This window comes from Stylophora pistillata, chromosome 4 (genome assembly GCF_964205215.1).
Source record: "Stylophora pistillata chromosome 4, jaStyPist1.2, whole genome shotgun sequence".
NCBI lineage: Eukaryota > Metazoa > Cnidaria > Anthozoa > Scleractinia > Pocilloporidae > Stylophora > Stylophora pistillata.
In genome coordinates this window covers 23,762,283-23,783,222 of record NC_142522.1, presented here as the reverse complement: position 1 = coordinate 23,783,222, position 20,940 = coordinate 23,762,283, and the positions used below count along the sequence as shown (strand labels likewise).

The following is a 20,940-nucleotide window of genomic DNA, read 5'->3' as shown; positions in this document are numbered from 1 at the left end:
AAGTAGTCCCTGGTCATGTATCTAATGTATAAGATTTTAAACCTATTAAAAAAAAAAAAAAATAGAACAGTTTTTTAAAGTTATGTATGGTTGAAAATTTCTTGCTGATAACGTCGTATCATAAATCCGTTGGCGCATCCCTGAGAAAGTGACAACATGGGTGTTTTCGTCAAGAGATGTCTTCGGATAATCTTCGGCAAATCCTTTCATACGAAGAACCTATCAATCACGCTACAACTCGTAAACCGAGCATTCTCCTCGCTGAATCGTCCGCAATAATCAGTTGCTTCTCGGGATTCATATTCGTAAACAATGTCACGAAAACGCCCCGGATTCCATTTCGTTGATTAACTTGGCACAGTTAATTCCTCTACAAGTGGCGCGGTTCGGGCGGACCATAAGGCCGTGTTGCGGTTTGCTGAAAAGTTATGTAAATGTATTTGTCGAGTTACCTTCAGCTGTGGCAAATACTTTTGGAATAAAGTCTTTTCAAGATCGATTGGAATAGAAATCCAGTCCTTAAACTCACCGGACGGCAAATTTTGTTGGATCTTACTTTTTAGGATTCAACGGGTGGCCACGAACAACCCCTGACGCGGCACAGTGCTTTTAATTTTAAGCAGACAGGCTTTCAGGCGGAAGTATGGGGTACAATACAGTTTTCACGGTATCTAGGGGTATGCTCATTCCTTTTTGTTGACAATAGGCGGGGAGGGACTGCACTAGCATTTTCATATTATTGAGAAGCATTCCAGTTTTTTTTCTCTTGTCGACAAGCAATATGCTCCTTAATAATTTGAATATATCAACAAAGTTGAAATGGTAAATTGGCCACCTTTACGATTATAAAAGCTGACGTTTCGAGCGTTAGCCCTTCGTCGGAGCGAATAGAGGAATTGTGGGTTGTGTGTGTTTTTAAAGGCAGAAAATGGAGCTACGTTATTGGTGGGAACATGGCAACGAGAAAAACACGAATAAATTAGTGGAATGAAAAGCGTTCGTTGATACCTGTGGGATTTAGACTGCCGGTTTGAAAGACGAGCTTTTGTTAAAGAGTTTTAGGGCTTTCCGTGCTACATAAGTGTAAGGAAAGACCGCAGATTGCCATATGTTGCTTAGAATGATTAGGTAAATTAAAATGTCTAGCGACTGGTTTCGATGTGTCCTTGTCATTCCCACCAATAACCATGTTCCCACCAATAACGTAGCTTCATTTTCTGCTTTTAAAAGCACACACAACCCACAATTCCTCTATTCACTCCGACGAAGGGCTAACGCTCGAAACGTCAGCTTTTATAATCGTAACGTTGGCCAATTTACCATTTCAACTTTGTTGATATATTCAAATCATTTCGTTTCTTTAGAAACTATCAGCCTTTATTCAATATGTACCTTAGACGGGGAGGGGGGTACACTCACATTTTCAAGATATTTAGCGGTATGTCAGGTTTCTTATTGATAGACAGGGAGCATCTAGGCGGGGGGGGAGGGGACTGCGTTGGAATTTTTCAGATATTTTGGGGTATCACAGCTCTCTTTACCTTACGAAAAAAAAGGGAGGTCAAATGAGTGGTGGACTTCAATGGCGATTTCATGATATCTGGGGGCACGCCGCCAGGGTTCACTGTTCATAAAAAAGGGAGGTCATATCTACCCTATCCCACCTCTTCCCTTCTGACCCTATCAAACATCATTTGTCTTGAAGTAATTCTCATTGCCGGCTGCCATACAGTTCTCATGAAGTTGGTTGGGAGAAGTTGGTATTGGATTAACTAAAAATCGCCCGACTGATATTTTTCTTTATTCTTATAACTTGACTTCTTGATATTGTATTGATATTGTAAGGAGAAATTCCTTCTTGGTCACCCACGGGAGAGTAAGGGTTAAAGATAATACGATGATCTCGGACCACCCCTGTGGGTAAGAATTAAGTTAGGTATGATGCATGAAAACTGGACGACTCTGCTCTTAAGAATCCTCATGAGAATAATATAGATATTCTCTGAGTCTTATGCTCTCCAGTTTTACACAATCATGGTACTTTCTCGTTAACCCAGAATACACGCATAAGTAAACAGTTTAACCAAAAATAATAAAGAAAATAGCACAAAAGTAAGGGAAAAAACCCACCACGAGAAGTATTTCTTGCCATTAACTGAGCCGTCGTTCTTTCCAACTGTAAAAAAGAGGATACGAGGTAAATAAACCATCTGGCTAGAAATATTTCGTACTTCTCTAGCTCCAAAAAAAAACAAAAAAAAACTAAAGGAGACTAGTCAGGTCAACAAGCCACTGCTAGTGGGATCAATTTATTGCTACTCCTCTCGGATAGGAAGCTCATTAATAGTGGGATCAATTTATTGCTACTCCTCTCGGATAAGAAGTTCGTTAATCCTTTACACCATCACATTAATGCCTTGTCACTCGCCCCAGATCTTCCACCCGTCCAATATGGCGACCGAATTCACCGCGCTTAATCTCGCGCTTGAAAACACAAACTACCGCCTGCAAGCAGGCCATTCAAACTTGAAAATGATCTTTTTTCACGCAACGCTTGGGGGAGTGGGACTTGATATACAGCTGTTATGGAGACTAAGGAAAAACATACGCAACGCTTGAGGGAACGCCGCGGGACTTAATATACAGCTGTTAAGGAGGCTGAGGAAAAACACACGCACGCAACAAAGAGATTTTGTAAGACTACCAAATAAGGACTGTTTATCTATCTTCTGGTATAAATGTCCTGAGTGGTTTGAACTTTCAGCTACCAATTTGACAAAGAGTTTAGTACACATCTACATATATGACGGCTAAAACTAGGGGGTTTGTTATCGTACCAGGCTTTCTCATTTCAACACCAAGCCAGGTCCCTTCTGCAAATTCCGCTGGTCCGATGTATCGCACAACGCCTAGTTCGCCGTTAACAAGCACACTTAGACCCTACAAAGAACACAACAAGAATTTAAAAAAAGTCGAGAAGAAAAACATTAAAAAAAAAGTTGTAGTTGAGTTCGCAAATGTGTCAAAATCAATGCGAAATATACTGCGCGATAAACAAATATCTTGTGAACGCCACAGTTACTAATGCGGAAATGTTATCCAGGTTTTCGAACATAGAGCGACTGGGAGTAGTGTTGTTCTTCGGGTTAGATACTCATTAAATACATGTTATCACCCAGTCCGTTTCTCAAGCAGATTCTCGGTAACTCTTTATACTATTTGGTGGGGAGGGGTACCATTCTAAAAGTATTCAACCGTGGGAGTTGTGTCTTACCCTAAATATAACATAATGAGCCCTTAATAATAACAACAACAATAATAATAATGATAATAAATAATAATTCGAGTATTTCGATAGCGCTAGTTACATAGAAACGATCACTAGCGCTTTACAATGATAACTATTCTACAACAATCTAAGTATGCCATGTAAAATGTCAATGAGACTTACAATAAAATAAAACAAATCAGATTAAATAATATTCATAAAAACTTAAATAAAATAAAATTTCTGGTCTAAATGATGGGATAGCACGCAAGGTTCTTAATCCGAAGGCGAAGGCACGATTAACGCAAATATTCACGAACTGTTATAATGCCCACGTGGTAACTGAAGGGTGCTTTTTGTAAATCTAGGCCTGTATGGTAATTGAACCCATGACCTCTGCGATACCGGTGCAGTTTACTAACAGTTTATTAATTAACTAAGTTACTAACCGTAGTTAGTTGGAATTCTGCTGACACTTTTCCTTTCTGTTGAGGTAAACTACCTCTCCTTATTGTCTGCAAGCTTCTGAAACGGATCAAGACTTTTACATTTATAAAAACTGACTTAGCATCATTAGCAATGCTTTGTCAGTTATAAAAATTTGTTCAATTTGATTTTTGTGTAATAAGTTTCCAGCACTACCGTTTTTTTGTCAAGTAACCGCACTGTCAAAGATTGAGAAATAAGAACAATCAAATAACCACGAACTAACTTCAAAATTCTCATACTTATCGGAAGAAATCGAAGAAGCACTGCTTCGTCTTGGTGTTTGTTGTTCCGGATTGGACTGGGTCGATACTTTCCGCGCGCTGCTGTTGAGGTCTGGGTTAGAGTCTGTTTGTGATAAGTCGCTTTGTGATCCATGTGATCCCGAAGCTTGTAATGAACTCTGGGAGCCGAACTTGCTCTTCAGAACAGGGATTGCTGGGACTGCAAAGCCATTGTGCTCGCTTGCGTGTGTTAGGTCTGATTTCCTAGGAATGGGAAATTATTTACCTCGAAAATTACTTAAAGCAAGAAGAGTGACTGTGATCAAATTTCTACCTTCAGCATCACAGCTGAATCGAACATTAGGGTCAGGAGAATAACGAAAATTATCACAAACTAAAGAAGCTCGAGATTGGCAAACTAATTCTCCTTGTAAGTACAATATGAAATGTATAAAGAGCATTATGGAGAATATACATATCAAGGTGAGGATGTAAAGGGTGAAAGAGTAAGCAAAACACGACAGAGATCACACTTGTAAAACTCTCAATGCAAAAAAAAAACAATTAAAAAATCCAGTGTCACTGAGTATAACATGGGTTAAACATTCAACGTGAAACATTTTACAGAGTTTTTCGTCTTGAGTCTAGTCTTGATGAAGCTGTCAGTGCTATCAATAGATGTATTTGTGATTTAAGAAATTGGATGATTAGGGATAGGCTAATGATTAATGACGATAAAACTGAGTTGATCTTAATAGGACCTAGACAACAATTAGGTAAGATCAACGATGAATGGAATATTTCCGTTGGTGATTGTGATATTTATCCTAGTTCCTGTGTTAGAAATCTCGGTGCATGGTTTGATAATAAGTTGTCTATGTCAACGCACGTTAATAAAATTTGTAATTCCGCGTTTTATCACCTACATAATATTAGGAGGATTAAGAATTATTTATCTCGCGATTCGTTATTAACGCTTATTCATGCTTTTATCACTAGTCGTTTAGACTATTGTAATGGACTTTTGTATGGCCTTCCTAAGTCGCAAATAGCCAAATTGCAACGTGTGCAGAAAGCTGCGGCTAGACTTGTACTGAGTTTAAGTAAGTATTCGCATATTTCTCCTGCGCTTTCTCAACTTCACTGGTTACCAGTACAACATCGTGTTCATTTTAAGATCATAATTTTAACATTTAAAGCTATTCATGGATGGGCGCCGCCTAGGTATATCAATGAACTAATTAACATCAAGCCTAGGTCTGTATATAACCTCAGATCAAATCAAAGTTTATTACTTGACCCTCCTAAGGGGAAAATGCTTGCCACGTTGGGGGACAGATCATTCTCTGCTGCTGCCCCGTACTTATGGAATGCTCTGCCAGCTGAATTACGTGATATTCAATCATTTTCCATTTTTAAATGTAAGCTGAAAACTTATTTATTTCGTGCAGCTTTCTCAAAGTACCCTGTCTGACAATTACTTTTATTAGTATTACTTATTAAGTTCCTTATTAAGATCCTTATTCCTAATTAAGATCCTTATTATGGATATTCCATATTATTCTTATTTTTAACATACATTGTTAATATTAATGTACATGTAATTAGTTTTATAAATTTGAATTTACTGTAGTATTTTAAGTTGTTAAGCGCTGTTGATCATTGAATGAAAATAGCGCTCTAGAAGTTATTAAATTAAATTAAATTAAATTTCTATGTGCCCCGCATTTCTAAGCATCTTTACACCAGAGAGTAACTAACTTTGTGACTTTAGATGGAGGAGCAAACACGCCATGGCTCGGCTTGCAGTCGAAGTATCTGACTCCTGCTACTGAGCCATCGTTCTTCCCAACAGCCTGCTGCAGTTCAATACCAAGCCAAAAACTACAAAAAAGAAAAACACATGCTGGCCACGGATTCTTATTACTAATGAGTTAACCCAGAATTTCGTTCATGGCAAAGTAACTTTGAGAGATTCAAAACTTCAAGAATCGTGTAAAAGGAATCTTACATTTCTTTTAATGATCACTTGGGTATTTGACTCGATCATGACAAAACAAAATTATTTAAAAAAATATGGCGGAATGCTCGAAGGATTCGTGAAAATTCTACTTGGAAATCAAGATTCAGGTACTTTCATAAGCAACAATCTATTAGTTAAGAAAAATAACTGTTAGGATCGGTTAGGATACAGGCATGATTTCTGCAAACATTGCAGGATACTTACATACATACATACATACATACATACGTATGTAGGATACTTGGTGCGCAGAACTAATAAAAAGGTATTTGGTTTCTTGTTCAACTTCCTGGTATGCTTTTGGCAATAACCAAATAGCCATCATTTGGCTTTGATTTAGTACAGCACACTATACTTGCCAATAGAAACTATCAAAAACTTTCGATGAAAACTCACCCTTCAGCAAACTGCGTTTTTCCGATGAACCTTACAACTCCATTTTTCTGGCCGGCGACCATGACATTGTCACCAACCTACAGAGATCAGGCAGTAACAATGAGCTTAACCTCGGATTATGAGCATAGCCTCAGTTAAAAAAAATTCCGCTGTAAAATATTACTATATAATCTTACACGAAGAAATGCACGATACGAGTCGAAATCAACCGACCGTACCCAAAGGGTACTTACCTGGAAACCTAGCGTTTCGTCAGTTCCATTCCCTCGCGGAGAGGGAGACGGGGAACCGGATCGAGAGCTTGCTCTCGAGTTAGTTCGTGAACTGGGTCGCGACGACGGCCGTGAGCCAGAATGAGAGATCTGGGCTTGAGCAATACGAGAGGCAGAGGTTGGTCGGGAATTAGGACGGGAGTTTGGTAAGGAGTCTGCTTTACTCATCTTGGACAGTGGAGCGAAGATACCTGATGATTGAAACCACAAAAATAAGTTACTACACTCAGTGCAAATGAAAATAAAGTGAAACTTTAACAAAAAAGAGGCTAAACAAACAAACAAACAAACAATAACAGGCATAAATTATAAAAATGAGGATCTGGCTGGAGTCATGGGTGACAAAAAGAAACAGTTCTGGGAATTGCTACAACTTTGATATTATCAACTGTGTGAGCTAATCCCTGTGAAAGTGGAGTTTGGGTTCAAGTCTTTTTCATGAAACAGATATTACAAAATATGAAGTTTCGTCTTTCACTTAAATCAACAGGCTTTACATTTACCATCTTCATTTAAATCATCATTAAGCAAAAGCATCATATTTAACATTCTTATCCTAGCAGTATGCAAGAAGTTTGTCTTCATGGACCTAGTTAAAAAGCCGAGCCTGCCTAGAGTCTTTTACAGCTCAGTAGTAGGGCATCTGAAGTGAAAATCGGAAGGTTGTGGGTTCCGCTCTTATCAGAAGCACTCGTAGTTGTTTTTTTCTCCAAGTATGGGTCATTTTCTGAAATCATCATCTTTCACAAAAAATAAACTGTTGGTAAAAATTCTATTCTTACAGGTTCTCACCCCTAAATGATTTACAATTAATTAATTTTTAGCAGGGTTTGATAATGCTCTATCTTATAATTCATGCACAAATAGTGTAATGACTTATATGTACTTGAATCAAGTAATAAAATGCAAAGACGCTCTTAATTTTGATTAGTCACCCTTTAAACATTTTCCCCAAATATATAATTGGTACCAGCCTGGTTTGCTATGCCCCACCTTACCATGCTTAGGTAGACATTGGAAGTATGACACTCCCCCTACTGAACCATCATTTTTTCCAATGGGCATGTCCAGTTCTACACCTGCCCATTCCCCTGATGCAAAGTCTGTTGGACCACAGAAGCGAAGAATCCCAAACTGCAATGAAATCATTTGGTTGTTAGTTGATGCAAAACCAAATTCTCCAAACCAACATCATAAGAATAGTATGGCAGGTAGAAGAGAGAACTACTAATGAGATATTAGAGATAATTGCATTTGTTAGACAATGCATTCCTTTTAACAAGTTGTTTCAACATGTTGCAGGGACATGTAACTTTGTCCATGAAACACGGTTTGTTCTAACAACACCTTACACAAATATTAACTGGTTGGAATACATGCCATCATTGCAGCAATAAAATCCATGAAATTATAAGTTGCACCAACTTTTTGAAAAAGTGGTAGTCCCTATATGAAGCAGTAATTGCTGCAACCTTTCACAATCTTAAGAAATTTGTAAACTAAACTTTTGCAACTAAATTGTATAATTATGTACCTTACTCCCTCCTATACACACTTGATCACCAATTTTAAGTCCCATAGAAGCCAAAGTAGATGGAATCTCATTCTAAAAGGTAATGAATGTTGAAGAAAATTTGATTTTGGAACTGCTGAGTATGATGCAACAAAGGTAAAACAAATTGCATCATCACTGTTATTAACAATAATTAAAAAACAACTGGCATTTTTGATGAATGATTGAAAAACAAATTGGCATCATTATTACTGATATTGTGAAATTATACAGGATAAGTTACATCATGATTACTTTGAAATTGTTAAACAGAGTGCATTTTAGAATAATATTATCACAACAAGCTACAAATGTCATGAAAAAGTCCATTCAGAGTAGAATATCTTATTATCATTACATATACTGCATTGTAAAAAGATTTTGAGTAACCAGACTGTGATGCAAAGTAGGTGGTACAAGGACAAGCCTTAATGTTCAAAATTGAGCCACAAGCATTCAGAAAAGCCGGAGTGTCTTTTAGAGTAAACAATGAAATACACCAGTTGCTGGCTTATTTTGAAAAACCCTGCATACAAATTATCATCTTCATTTGATAGTATAGAGCCTTATGTATGAATGATACATTTTTTTCCTTACCTCTTGATCTTGCATAGGTTTAAGTGGAGGCTCAGCTTCTGACAGAAGTCTTGTCAGCTTGTCAGCAACCATTGCTGGTTCAGAATCTTGCTCATACACTGCAGCTTTATACGGATAAGTAACTTTAGTTATTGCATGAGAATATGGACAATTAACAAAATATTGTATGAAAAGGCAAATTCTGAATTCCTTAGTCAAGTGTATAATCTCAAAATCAATTGAAAATTAAATTTCTACAATGTAGAAATAAAAAATATGACTGCTCTTTACACTTACCATCAGGAATACAGTGCAAAGCTAGTCTGTTAAGTTTGTCTCTCAGGGATGCATCTGCTCCATGCTGAAGCTGAAATACATCAACAGTCAGTTACATAAAAGGCTCATGTCTTTAATAAGTATCAACTGTAGATAAATGGCCATTAGCAAGGGTTCAACTGGACAAATGGACACTCACTAAACACTTGGCTCCTTCTAAACAGAGATTACTTGCAGCAATATGCAGAGATGTGCCATTATCAAATTCTTTACACTGAGTATCAACATCTGCAAGTAATAAAAAAGAATGTACATCATAACAATAAATCAGTTGTCTGGTTGAGATCCTTCTTTTGATAATGCAGGGTCGGGTAGGGTCCTAAAAATATATATAATCCAGTATAACAAGCTGCAACCATTTGATCATCATGCTGAGAGAAAAACAATTTGCCATCTAAAATTTCAGACCAGTTTGGAAACTGTGCTAAATGATATATTGAAGAGCCATTTCCTTGTCATCACTTCCTGTTTATGGCTTCTCATCCATTCCCAAAAAACCTAAGCTGAGAAGCTCATTTACTTGAAACTGTTGTTGGAAAATATCAACAAGGGTTAGCTCTCTAGTGAATGAGGTAATTTTGGTTTTATCAACTGATTTTATGATGTCAATTGGCCACCATAAAGTGTCAAAGCTGAAGTTTCAAGCATTAGCCCTTTGTCAGCTCTAATGAAGAGCTAATGCTTGAAACATCAGCTATGAAACTCTTTACAATGGCCAATTTACATTATCAACTCAGTTAGTAAAACAAAGATTACCTTTTTTTTACTCCCCACTGATGCAGCAACACAGTTTTTTTAATTTGAAACTTAGGGTACCCTCTTTATTCTCTAGTGAAAGGCCAATTTGTACTACACGCTGGGTTTTCATTAACGAGGGTACATTAGCTTCAATTATTATTTCAGTAAATGGATTTCTTTCAGTTTGAAACAGCTGTTTAAAAAACTTACCTCTTGCATTGGATGCCTTTAGTAGAACTCTAATGATTGGTGCCGCATCGAAGAAGGATGCGTAATGTAAAGGAAGCATGTCAGTCCAGCGACACTTCTGACTAACATCACTACCCTGTGCAGTTTAAAAAAGAGATGATGCTAATTGTTGCTGAATAAAACTGATGATATCTGAAATACCTCTTTTAAAAATTGTATCAATCCACAGTCACCTTACATCTAAATCATTAATGCCTGCTCATGATAAGAGTGGAGAAGTGACAAGAATCAATCTTACTGTTCTTACCTTAGAGATAAGTGAACTAACAACACTGCTTGCAGCTCCAACATCACCAACACCAACTAGAAAAAAATGTGGATAACATCAAAGTGGATGTTCAAGCTTAAAAGAGAGAAGCAAAAGGCAGGAGGCTTTCCAAGATGTAGGTATATGACCCATGCCTGTTCTACCCTTCCTTTTCCAACCTTAACCAACTGTTCCAAAAATTTTCTCACTGATTAATGAGTATAATTCTAGCATACCTGCACCGGCTTTGCAAGCGTAATGCAGCAATGTCATGTCTGTCAAACCATCCCGATCATCAACATGAGCACCTCGTCTTAACACCTGAAAGTTAGCATGACATAATTGAGGTGAACAACCTGCCATGATTTGAATATCTTTAGAACAACCTAAGTTGAAAATTTTACAGTTTTCTATAAAATCTATATGTCACAAATTATAAACTTGGTCATTGGGCTCACTATGTCTGCCATTTTTTTTTTCTTGATTGTAGACTACATGATGAGATTTCCCCCTTCCCTGGACGAAATCAGTTACAAAAGATTACAGCAATATGCAGAACTTAGGATAAAGGCATGCAAAAAGGAATCATTACTGTTACAGTATTGATTTCACCTTAAATCTCTTTAGTTAGTAACATCTTTGGAATGTGGCCATGACATAGAGACTGATAATATGTTAAAATAAGAAATCCAACTTGTTACACCTAGTTGAATGTAAAATTTGATACTTAAAATTCCTCAATTAAGTGAGGTAAAACTCCATGCCTTTGCCTGTAGTCTTGCCACTTCCTCTAGGAGTTCCATCTGGTGCCAACATTTTTTCACTAATTTCTTTACACCCACGCAAGGGAGTTTGCCAGAAAATGAGGACAGCTTGTAGTTCAACAATAATGTAACATTAAATATAGGCAACCTTAAAAAATGCAATCTTAGCCCAGATATAGACTATTAGATGGTGCACTTTTGCATACACAGCTCACAGACACATGAACATCCTTCTACCTCACCTCTTTAATAAACATTTCAATGTTTTGTTGAACTTGTGGTACCCATTGTCTCATAATTGCAAAAATCTCCGAGATGGTTGTCGTTGGTCTACAAAAAATGGTAATTCAAGTTTGAGAATACCAGTTCTACAGCTGAAGGGGCACGTGATCTGACCAAACTGAACATACAAATCTCATTTTATAATCATTTTTAATAGACACAAGAGAGTTGTTACAAAGTACTGCCTCTCAAAGTAAAGTAAGACTAAGACACTGCACAACCAGGCAACCAGGATGTTATTATCCATAATGCAAATTTTCATTTTATGTCATTAGTGTATGTTATAATTGAAATAAAAGGGTTCCATCTTGCTATTACATAGAGTTGAGTCAAAACTGTGCTTCCTGTTTCTGCATAACAAGGCAAGAACCAATAGAATACACATCCTTTGGAATGACACAGTTGCATCAATTCATAATGGTAATAGGACCAAGTAAAAGTCTAATTTGATCTGTAATCATATATTTGAGTGCTTAACAAAATCAGATGGCCACAAAGCTAACTTGGCAAAATGCAAGACAATAGCATGTACACATAATGCATTCTGTTCACTTACACAGTCATGACGTGTTAACTGTTGCTTACACTGTCCTCTTAGTGCTCAAATCAGGCTGGTGATGGCAGGGCTTGACACTAATAGTAGCCCACTAGCCACAGACTAGTAGAAATTTAGTTTATGCTGGTGGTTTTCAATTTCCACTATCCAGTTTGGCTAGTAAACAAACTGAAATTGTCATAACGTCTAAGACATCACTAGTCACTTGGCTGGTCAGTTGAAAAGTTAGTGTCGAGCCCTGGATGACCAGTTATAGTTTTGATTAAAGGAGTAATCAAGGCCAGTCAATCCTTCTAACCAAGAGCATTACCTTCTTTTTAAGGCTCATTTTTCTTGACTAGAATGGACGAAATTACAGGTTTAATGAAAATCCTATATGACTTTCCTACATGAAATTCCTATATGACTTTCCTATGACTTGGGAAACACCTCATTTTTAACCCCTTCATTCCCTAAATCTCATTAGTAATTCCCCTTACTGCCTGTCGTACAGTTCTTATATTAATAGTTTAGAGAATTTGTTATTGGATCAACTAATAATCCCTTAGTTGAAATTTTTCTTTAATTTCATCATTTGTCTGCTTGATATTGTATTCATTTGATGCTGTAAGGCAAAACTTTGTCTTGGTCACTCATGGAGGTTTAAGGGTTAATTGAAAATTTCTCTAAACAAGGGTGTAATTTTGAGAGACTCTGGTAGCTTATGCCAATGCAGTATGGATTGATCAAAAATGAAATTGTGTAAACTCACTCTAAAAGAATATCTTGACAGCCGGGACAGTTTGGATCAAAGAAGGTCAGTTCTAGCTTCCTGCACTACAAAAAAGAAAATGAACAAGCAAGTTAAAAAGATATGATAATAGCAAAGTTGTTTTCTTACCTGAAAGAATTCACAAGTATGAAAAATTAACAAGACCTTTCATTGAAATCTAAGGTATTGTGTTACCTGAATTGAAGGGCGTTTAATTGAAAATTCACAAATACCTTTACAAATCAACCCACAAAGTTAGGTCTTTCGAATTATATTTGTTATACAAAGATAATTATTTTGTTTGCCAATTGGGAACTTAATTAAAGGTGACAATATTTCAACTTAATGGAGTTTTCTTAAAACTGTTATAATCTTGAATAATTAATGCTATTTGCTTGCCATTTGAACAAAGACTAAGAACTTGTTAAAATTCAATAAATACAAGCGTGTTTGGTTAAACACAAATTTTTGTTTCAAGTGCTTTTCGTATTAGTTAAACAAACTTACGTTTTCGCACAAAGGAGGGTCTGCTGGCGGATGAGAAATTGGTTTGTCGCGAGCCGGCATTACAAAATCGGTCACCACAAATCCAGAAGAAAAGCTGGATGTCTTTTCCTGAAAATATAAACACAAAATCCCCAACCGTTTCGTCTCGCACGAGTTTGTTTACATCCAATAAAATCGCAAAGGGTGGAAAAGTCTCTTTTGATCGTATTTACTTCCACACGTAATGGGTTACCACGTAATTTATTACAAACAAATTCATTTTCCCGATTTCTTGGTTAAGAAAATGTAAAAAAAACTATCAGTTCATTTGACTCAAAGTTTTACCAACACTTGTTGACATAACTTCACATCGGACGAACTGGTGAAGTACTGTAGCGATTAATCGCATTAATTTACGGCAAACCACAGTTTAAATTTTCTTTTCACCCTGAAAAACTATTCAACACTTTCGTGAGTGAAAATTAATTTGCTTCAAACAAATAAAACTTTCAAAAGGTGTATCAAAACTGTATACCTATTTTCCCTAAGTTAAACAAGCCAGCTATGACGACATTCTGAAAAAGCTTTTCTAACACACAATGAAATAGGACAAAAAAATTATTCATGGCTACAAATTCAAACAAGTCCTGCACTTAGATAGATTTCTTACCTTTCCAGGCATTGTAAAATAAAATCAAACTTGCGGAGAAAACGAACTTTTAGCGCAATTTTATCGAGACATTTTCGACGCTTTCAGAATGTTTTTGGAGGGAATCTCTAATGACGAAAGCCGCTGGCCGATAATTTCATGACTCACGGCGCCTAAACATTTATCCTGACTTTCAAAGGAAGTAGAAAATCGGCAAAACGTGCCGACCGCAGTTACAGTCCTTCAGGAATTACGTTTATCAAACACCAATATTATTGGATCAAAACGTTCGTAATTGTTCTCGTCTCTAATCCGCACCGGCGGTAATCTTGACCTTCAAAACTGCTTATATTTTAGTTTTCTTTTCAACAATTCCAAGGTAGGAATTAAATCGAATTTGGTGACCTCTTATAATTAGGAATAGAATATTCTAGTGGTATCCTACAAGAGAAATAATTTTCTAGTAATCAGAATAAATTCTATTCTTTGTGGAAATCACTGACCACACCTTTAATCTTTGTTATTTCCTTTTCTGTCTAGTTTGTGGATAACAAGCTTAAACCTAAAAATCACGAAAATTCCTTTATATGTGCAAAACTTTTGAAAAAAGGAGAAAATTATAGTACAAAGTTACTAGAAGAACATAAAGCAGTCACGTCATCTTTGAGGAGGGAGAAGGAGGGGTCGGTCGACGGTTCGCGTTTGAACACGAGTTTCCATCAGCACCAGTCAACCGCCATTCAGTCGTAAAGCAAAACGTATTCTTTTTTAGATATATCAACAAAGTTGAAATGGTAAATTGGCCACCGTAATGATTACAAAAGCTGACGTTTCGAGCGTTAGCCCTTCGTCGGAGCGAAAGGCTCCGACGAAGGGCTAACGCTCGAAACGTCAGCTTTTGTAATCATTACGGTGGCCAATTTACCATTTCAACTTTGTTGATATATCCAAATTATTTCGTTACTCCCACCGACGCAGCCCCAAACAGTTTCTTTCGAAACTATCAGCCTTTATTCATTTGTATTCTTTTTTATATTGGACTCGCTAAATTTATGTTAACTCTCACTTATGGCTAAACTCAATATTGCAAATCACTCAATACAGAAATGCTAACTCATCTCGTCAAGCATTCCTATCGAGTGACATCATATAATTCAAAAATCGCTTTAGTGAACGTGATCTGCCAATATCAAAACATTTACGACAGTACAGAGCGATTACTGATGCAGTAAATGTTACGGGCGCTATGTTGGTTAATGAGACAGGGGCGATAATATGACCGGTACCCGCAGCGAAAAAGAGAGAATGGTTTGGGACGGGCTGCTTAAAGAACGCTTCAGAAATATTTTTTCAAAAAGCTCTTTTAGCTCACGCGAGACCACTTGAGGCAAACCTGTTGAAGAACTATTTTGAGTTTTCGTCGATTCTAGAGCCAGATGATGCATTTATAAAGCGTCTAATCACTCATATGATTTTCTAACGTCAACTTTTTTATCTGATCGGTTTGTCACTCACTGGGGTGTCCATGTCAGGTAGCAGGGGGTGCTCCCAACGACTCTCCCCAGTCACCGAGTTGAAGTAGTACAATCTGCCACTGTGAGTCTTGGACGAGCACAAGCTCCAGTTGTCCGGGAGACTGGATTCGAACCTTCGACGAGTTTCCAGGTCGTCGTTGAATTCAACATCCATTTCGTAATCTGACTACAAAAAAAGGGGGGTTAAGACTCCTTAGTAACAATAACAACAACAACAATAATAACGATAACAGACTTTATTCGTCATAACTAATACTGTGATATCTAAATTAAGTGTATCTCCCAAAACATTATACAAATGTTTTTAAAACATTAATTGATATTCGTGTATGTGGAATATTTATTGTTCTATACAGAATTATGTCAGTAAGTTTGTCATATCTGCTCTACATTCTGCAGCATTCCATTGCTTATACGTTGCACTTCCGTTGTTGTTACTTTAGAGAGTTTTTTTCAGTCCATTCCCAAGTTCATATCATGTCAAGTTGAATAAAAACTTTTCTCAAAGTCATCCGCAGGTCATCGTTTAGTCTCCTAACATTCCGACTCAGAACACAGAGTACCCCCCCCCCCGAAAAAATAAAAGTTCTTATCTACATCAGTTATCTGTTCGGATACCAGTTCGGAATCTATAAAGCAAAAGTGCTTCTGACCTACCGACATCAGCACTGGGTGGTTGACATAATTATTAACAGGGTGATTAAACTACAAAGAAAACTAAAATGGTACCGGTGGAAACTCAACTTCTCCTTCCACGAGTATTCATCAGTAAAAATATGTATACGTACGGCGAACACTTAACAACCACTCACCAAAATGGAGGTGGCTAGTGGTAGTGGCGCTGGCGGATACACAAAGCCGCGAAGGAGTGAGGTAGACTTTTACAGCTAGCCACCGACACTAAGGTGAATAGTTTTTTCAGTATACACTAAAACGGTGAGATAATATAGCACAAAAAGATGATTTTAAATAATTTATCAAGGGCGTAGCCAGGGGGGGTTCTTGGGGTGCCTGTGACCCCCTTCTTTAGAGCAAACAACCTACAATATTCAGGTGGCGAAAACGCCATGACAATATCTTGGCCGTAAAAGCCATTGTTGAAAAGCCCACTTTTTTAAAATTTGTTCTTTTTGTAAGTCAGCGGCTCTTGTATTTAGTTAATATGGGCCTTCATGCCGCGACAATACGACTGAGCCCGCTGATACACGCAGGAGAGCAGCGGTGTAAATGGTGAGTAGCCTCTGTGACCCCCCTTTGAAAAATCCTGGCTACGCCCCTGTTTATATTATACCTGAAACGATTGCAATATTTTCAGACTCAAATCCCACGCGAGTTGCTCGAAGGTGAATGGGATTAGATACTCGGAGTTAGAGTAGCCAGCCAATCAGAGCGCTTTCCACTGTTTTTCAGCATACACTGGATATGGCTATTCCGGTGTACCTGGTCGTTAGTGATCATGAGGCACATACAATGTAACGCAATTAACTGTCCTATTTGGACTAAGGTTTTCCGCGGTCACCTATCTAACATTTAGCCAAGAGGGGCAACGGTAAACTCCTTTGGGGTTTACTTTCATTTTGTCGGCTTTTGTAGTGTATGACATCTGTAGCTGAAGAAGTTTAAGCTATAATCAAGCTTGACGGTTTTTCTCTCTTTGGCATGTTACTTCATCCTAGCGTTTCAATTAATTTCAACTGGAAAAGTGGGTTGTCATTTTCAAACACGTTCATGCATGTTTGCATGAGTATCATTGATAAGGTATTTCAGCCATAGACTTAAGTCGTGTGACCTCGCTTAGCCGATCCAAGCTGATTGATGGGGTTGTAATGGCAACATGGTGTAATCAAAACGACTAATTTAAAACAATTACAATACAATTCAAACGCAGTGAAATTCCTGTGTATTAATACGTTAAACCGTGATGTAAAAGAAAAATCTTTAAGTTCGGTAGCATGCGTCTGTTTTCTCTCACAGCTAAAGGTATTTCACATTTGAACCTTTTACAGTACTTGGATTCGCGTGAAGTTGAAATTTGTAGTGAAGTCTCAATGCATACGCTACTTTTTACTGTCGCCGCCGAGTGATAAGGGAATGCAAACAACAGCTTCTAAACTAAGGAATCTTTCTGAAAAAACATACCTGAAAGTGTGTCAGGATACAGTTTTCGCCATGTACTCTGATTTGACAGAATTATCTGCAACGGTTTTGGTGAATTCCATGGTAGCCGCTAGACTGATTTTAATAAGACTAATAGAGCTGAATTCAGATCAGGGTGAATACAAAAGTGTCAAATTCATGTTACTTTTTGACAACAGGAAACAGTCTTTCTTTGTATTTAATAGATGATAGTAGAATTAGTGAAAAGATAATAACAGTTGTTGATAGTTTTTCAGCCGATTATATAAACAGCTTGTGTTGTGGTGGAAAACATTTCATTTCGATTTGTACCTACTCATCCCGGTCGCTATTTTCTTGGGCAAGAATAATTGGTTAAAGTTTTTCTTCCTTTGCCAATATCTTGTATTTAATTGTTTTCCTTATAGATAATAAAAAAATTAACAAAACGACAATGCTTTAAACATTCCATTCCTTTGTTTAAGGGATTAAGCCACTTAAGAATATTATTTACGACGTGGTTCTAAAAGTCGTTAGCGAACCGTTCGTCGTCACACCCGCTTGAGCACAAACAAGAGAAGTGTCAACGGTGAAGCCGCTTATGGCGGGAATAGAGGGGGAGGCGGAGAGGGGGAGCTCGTGCTCTCCCCTTCCATTTTATTGGGTAAAAGTAAGTAGAAGACAAAAGCGTGTTTCGCCTCTCGCGCGCTCACGCTTGCTTTATGCTTGCCTGACTTAACGATGCCTGTCCCAGAGCCTATCCCCTGATTTAGACTGCTACGCAAGCTAAATCTGTCCTTACTCAAGGGAAGAAATGACCCTTGCAGGTGAGCTCCAATTTAGCAATTGCAGGAAAGAAGCCTGAAAAAGTTCAGACCTCAACCACGCTTCAACCTGTGCCACATTTCTTAAGCGTGACAGTGGAGACGAAGACCGAAATTTTTCAGGCTTCTTTTCAGCTCTTTCTTAAATTGCAATTCACCTGCAAGGACCATTTCTTCACTTGAGTTTCATTCCTTACTATGGAGTGTATCGGCGACCCGGGAGAATCTGGCGTGAGGGTGACGTCATCATCATCTGTGATGCATATAAAAGGCGTCGGGGAGTCTATCTGGGCAAGAATGTCAATAGATAGATCCGGAATGGACGAGGCATCCGAATCTTCAGCATTGAGGTCATTTAAGCTAAAAATAAACGACAATTACAGATCTTTTCAAGGCATACAAAAACAGCAACTGTATTCAAAGTTCTTATTTTGTTCCCAAAGTGTGGTGATTTTGAGAAGTGTGAAATATTTCAATTTGTAACCCGGCCTGAAATTATTACTAAAGAATTCTCAAGTTTTCTCAGCGACGTGCAACCTTTAAGGTGGATTAGAGAGTAAAGGCAAGTGAGAACATGGACCAAAGAGAAAAACGCATTTTTAGTTACAAAGCTTCTTTAAAAGAGAGAAACAAAGGGAATTTAGATTCTAGAAAACAAAGGAAACAGTTTTCGTCGCAGCATGCTTCCTGATAATTTCGATATCGCTGGTTAATTATTAAAACTGACATCTTTAGGGTCATCAATCTTTTACGGAATTATAATTGACTGGGTAATGTTTTGCATAAGATAATCGATTCTTATCTTATCTTGGTGTGACATTCTATAGTAACTAATGTCAATATTAGGAACGTTATGGTAATTCTTGTTATGTTCAAAACTTAGTATGCTCTTATGTCATAACAGTTTGAGCTCTGAAGCAAGGGGGTAACATAGTTTACGTCACGCAGAGAAGGAGACAGATAGCCTAAAACCTGAGGAAGTTATTTCGCGAGGTCTTTAAAAACTATCCTGATCAAAAAAGTGCTATTTCATAATTATGATTTGAGAGAAAAAGTGCTTCTCGAGCAGCAACGAGATCTGTGAAAAATTTGAATAAGTAGGAAGATTATATGCAAGGAACGGTTGGTGAGGTGAGCGACTTAGGCAGGCTTACAATCCACACAATCTGGAATCATCTTAAATGTTTCGGTCTGTCTTAAGAGTGATTCTTCCGGCTAAGCGTTCAGAAAGTCATTAAATGTCGAAGAACTTACTAGAATTTTGAACTTTCAGATCTTCACTTACCTTAACTCAATTAGAGACATCTGTGCTGTAAAGTGAGGTGATCAAATGGTTGTGTTATGAAGTCGAATCACTCTGGGTCAATTTTGAATAACACATTCGCTGCATCAGTCTTAATTGACTACACTTAGCGACAGTCATTTAAGTACAACCTGCAAATCCTTTTGCAAACATGACAAATTAAAAAGCGGCGATTAGCATCGAACGCGCAATTTGGAGACCGGTAATAAGATCACAAAAATCACAACATTGTGTGTTGTGTACGTTGTGTTGTGAAATATGATCTATTCAAAGACCGCACGCTATGATCTTCCTTATGTTAAAGCAGGGTGTGAATGGGGTTAACCGACTAGCGACAAAGGGCGAAGAAAACCACTGACTACCGACAGAAAAAAAATGAACCGACTACCGACATGGGCCGACATTATCGACATTTGTTTTCAGAAAGATGAGATCAGAAGAGCATTTTGTATTTTTTCTAGTTTACGAAGTAACGCATTAAAGGAAGTCTAACTTTTGGTCGAGCCATCGAGGGTCGAGGGTCTTATGTCGAGGGTCTTATGTCGAGGGTCTTATGTCGAGGGTCTTATGTCGAGGGTCTTATGTCGAGGGTCTTATGTCGAGGTCGAGGGTATTTAGTCGAGGGTCCCTTTTTTTGTTTTTCTTTTTCGCAGCCCATGTAACTAATTCTGTTCAAATGAATTGACTTGAGTTCAAATGCGATCTTGAACGTCACGTCCACTGTCTGCGTCCCGGTTCTTTGGCTGACAACGCCGACCTGTATAGCTGTAGTGCTATACTGAAGCCAAAAACGAAATGGAAAATCTGTACTTTGCGAAATAAGAATCTGTAGTTTGCCAAAGGACTTCATCGCTGCGTCTACTAAACAACGCCAAGTCAGTGTGCCCGGGTAATGCGTGAAAAGTTATTGGGAGAGGAGGGGGGAGGGGAGATTTCGAAATGCGGGAATTTAATTTTTTCGTTATCATTTCTCGTATGAATTTTTTGGCCATAGCATGGATATGTTTCAGGGTCAATTGGCGTGCATGGATTTTTTTTTATTCAATTTTCCCTTTCGCGAATATTTTTTATTTGTACTTCGCTCGCCCTCACCCCTAAGGTATTTTAATTGTCCGTCGTGTTTTCGCGGCGAACACGAACCGGAAGCAAGGCCTTTTCTCTTTTTATATGCCTTGACGATACCACATTTGTATTGATAAGTGTCAATACTCTTATGGAGGCGGTCTGCCTGAAAATTTAGACAAAACCACCACGGACGTGGACGTGACGTTCAAGATCACATTTGAATTGAAGTCTGATTTATTTTAA

The 20,940-nt window shown here is 37.8% G+C and overlaps 1 protein-coding gene across 4 annotated transcripts; it reads right to left on the bottom strand.

Annotated features, from left to right (window-relative positions):
• Window positions 1-18: 18 nt before the first annotated feature.
• LOC111335205 (CAP-Gly domain-containing linker protein 3) lies at window positions 19-19,743 on the bottom strand. Of its 4 annotated transcripts, none has more exons than XM_022941059.2 (22): window positions 19,615-19,740; window positions 18,527-18,689; window positions 15,371-15,556; window positions 13,228-13,335; window positions 12,721-12,785; window positions 11,374-11,461; window positions 10,604-10,688; window positions 10,368-10,423; window positions 10,082-10,196; window positions 9,273-9,361; window positions 9,095-9,164; window positions 8,819-8,922; window positions 8,204-8,275; window positions 7,668-7,803; window positions 6,631-6,860; window positions 6,398-6,474; window positions 5,740-5,862; window positions 3,997-4,242; window positions 3,718-3,793; window positions 2,838-2,940; window positions 2,131-2,176; window positions 19-418 (listed from the first exon to the last, which is right to left on the bottom strand). In XM_022941059.2, the coding sequence occupies exons 1-22, from the start codon at window positions 19,632-19,634 to the stop codon at window positions 316-318; spliced, it is 2,361 nt and encodes a 786-aa protein (XP_022796794.2). In that variant the 5' UTR covers window positions 19,635-19,740; the 3' UTR covers window positions 19-315. The 4 variants fall into 4 exon arrangements, with proteins under 4 accessions (XP_022796794.2, XP_022796795.2, XP_022796796.2 ...); XM_088757781.1 differs by having other exon boundaries at window positions 180-418; window positions 3,718-3,790; window positions 19,615-19,743; XM_022941060.2 differs by lacking the exons at window positions 18,527-18,689; window positions 19,615-19,740 and adding an exon at window positions 17,530-17,663.
• Window positions 19,744-20,940: the final 1,197 nt, after the last annotated feature.

Coding starts and splice junctions, on each gene's coding strand:
- LOC111335205 (XM_022941059.2), bottom strand. CDS start 19,634: ATGTCTCTAATTGAGTTAAG. Junction 18,690..19,614: donor ATGTCTCTAATTGAGTTAAG/GTAAGTGAAGAT, acceptor GTTTATTTTTAG/CTTAAATGACCTCAATGCTG. Junction 8,276..8,818: donor AACCTATGCAAGATCAAGAG/GTAAGGAAAAAA, acceptor ATTACCTTTTAG/AATGAGATTCCATCTACTTT.